We start from the raw sequence: 2,212 nt of genomic DNA on the forward strand, positions 1-2,212 counted from the left end.
CGCGTTCGGGGGGGGACGCTTTCTGCGACGGACCCATGGCGGCACGGCGGGCCGGGGGTGAGCGGCACCGTTTCCCTTCCCCCTCTCGCCTCACTCGCCTCTCAGCCCCCGAAACGCCCCGAGCCGTCCCCGGGAGAGGGCCCGCTGAGGGGGAAGGCGTGGGAGGGAGGGCTGGCTGCCTGTTGGGGGTTCCCGGGCCTCTCCTCGGCCCTCGGGGTGCCCCTGCTGCTCCCTTTCCCTCCTCGAGACTCAGCCCTGGCGGCGCTCACCGTTTCCAGGCCTTTACAGCGGCTGGATGTGCTGTGTGTGGTTCAGGAGCAGATCTGTTGACTTAATCTGTGCTAAATCCCACGTTTTGGGGGGCCAAAGGGTAATTGTCACTTCCCCTGCTGCACAGTGGGGTCACTTGAGAGGGCGAGACACGTTGCCTCATAACTGCGGCTTCAATAATCATGTGTGGCCTTTTTCTTCCCCCTCCATGCAGGGAATCGCTGTTCTCCGCAACGGTAGCAGAGAGGAGCAGCTCATCATGCCGACGGTGGTGGTGATGGATGTGTCGCTCTCCATGACACGGCCGGTGTCGGTGGAGGGCTCCGAGGAGTACCAGCGGAAACACTTGGCTGTTCATGGCCTGACCATGCTGTTCGAGCACATGGCGACCAACTACAAGCTGGAGTTCACGGCCTTGGTGGTGTTTTCGTCACTTTGGGAGCTGATGGTGCCCTTTACAAGAGATTACAACACGCTGCAGGTAGGCTGCATGAAACACAAAAGCAGTAAACTGTCAACATCTAAAAATAAACCAAAACCCCACGCATGTTTCCAAATCATGGTGAAATTGTGGGATTTCATATCGTCCTGTGCACAACACCTTGAATTGAGTGTTTTATCTGTATTTTAAGGATACGTGAAATCAATGCATTTGAAACGTTTTTCTACTTCACAAATGGTACCTTTGCAGGTGACCTCTGGAGTGCAGTTATTTAAGTTAAAAGTGGGGATGAAGGAAAGGGCTGCCTGATGAAGCTCTTAAAAATGCCAGTGGTTCTGTGAGTTTCACACTTTTGTCTGTAGTTGTTGATTTGCTCTTGATAAATGATGCAGCAGACAGGACCATTTAGAAAGATTCTGAGTCAAGTGATTTGGTATAGAGAAGATGCTTTTAAGAGTGTGTACCAGTTGAAGCAGGGCAAGAATGAGAATGAAGTGATTTTAGGCCTCACAGATGCAGTGGGAAGTTGGGAGAAAACAGAAAGGATAAAGTCCAAGAAAGAAATTTCATATGAATGCAGTAAGGCACTGAAAGTCTCTGAATCCAGTAAAAATTGTACATATGTATCCGGTTATCATGCCTAGTATTGAGACGAAATGGTATGTTGCTGTCACAGGGCACCATGTTTTAGGTTTGTCAGTTGTGAAACATACAGAGTTTAAAAGATATTCTCTGTTACATTTGCATTTTAGTAGATGAATGCCAGTGCATTCTGTTTGCTTTATTTCCCCCCGCCACTAAGAGTTCATCTGAGGAATTTCTGAAAGCCACGAATCCAGCCAAACTCCTCTAGCATGTTAGTTTTACAGCTGCACCCTTCTTATGATGCTGTGTTAAGTGTGAAGTTTTTATTTTAAGGAGAAAAGCTGGTTTATGGTTATAGAAACAGGATGCAGATAGGAGTTTTGGATTCTGTTACTCTCTCTGCCAAAGAGTTTTTGTGAGACAAGCTCCTTGTGGTGTACTTTCTGAATCACTAAGAAGTTAAAGTTGCTCTGACAGCTGGGAGGATTTTCTGAGCTAAGTGTTTCATGTTAGACATTGCTTCAAGTTTTGACTTTACTGTTTCTTTGAGACATGCAAAGGATTTTTTTTGTCCCAAAGAGCTGTGTTTGTAATATTATCGTTTCTTCAAAGTCCGCTTTCATTGTTGTCTCATGATATCGTTCGCTATTTCTTATATCTTTCTTTCTTTCTTTTTTTAACTTTGCAGGTCGTATATAAGAACATAGCACTTCGCATTGTGTTACAACGCAAAGCAAACATACCGGCTTACCACAGAACTGTGAATAACTTTTCTGTGTTTCCTGGTAGTGATATTTCACCCAGCAGTGACAGCGGTGTTTGTCTTTACAGGAAGCCCTAAGTAACATGGATGATTATGACAAAACCTGTCTAGAGTCAGCGCTGCTGGGCGTTTGTAATATTGTCCAGCAGGAA

The 2,212-nt window shown here is 46.6% G+C and overlaps 1 protein-coding gene across 1 annotated transcript in view; it reads left to right on the forward strand.

Moving 5' to 3' along the window:
- The first annotated feature begins 43 nt into the window (after positions 1-43).
- The window catches only part of VWA9 (von Willebrand factor A domain containing 9), a 12,797-nt gene continuing 10,628 nt past the window's right edge, over positions 44-2,212 (forward strand). Inside the window, 3 exon segments of the mRNA XM_009321455.1 lie at positions 44-57; positions 485-751; positions 2,129-2,212. Of these exon segments, the coding sequence (XP_009319730.1) occupies positions 530-751; positions 2,129-2,212 (306 nt within the window). The 5' untranslated portion in view covers positions 44-57; positions 485-529.

Source organism: Pygoscelis adeliae, unplaced genomic scaffold, assembly GCF_000699105.1.
Source record: "Pygoscelis adeliae isolate BGI_AS28 unplaced genomic scaffold, ASM69910v1 Scaffold13, whole genome shotgun sequence".
NCBI lineage: Eukaryota > Metazoa > Chordata > Aves > Sphenisciformes > Spheniscidae > Pygoscelis > Pygoscelis adeliae.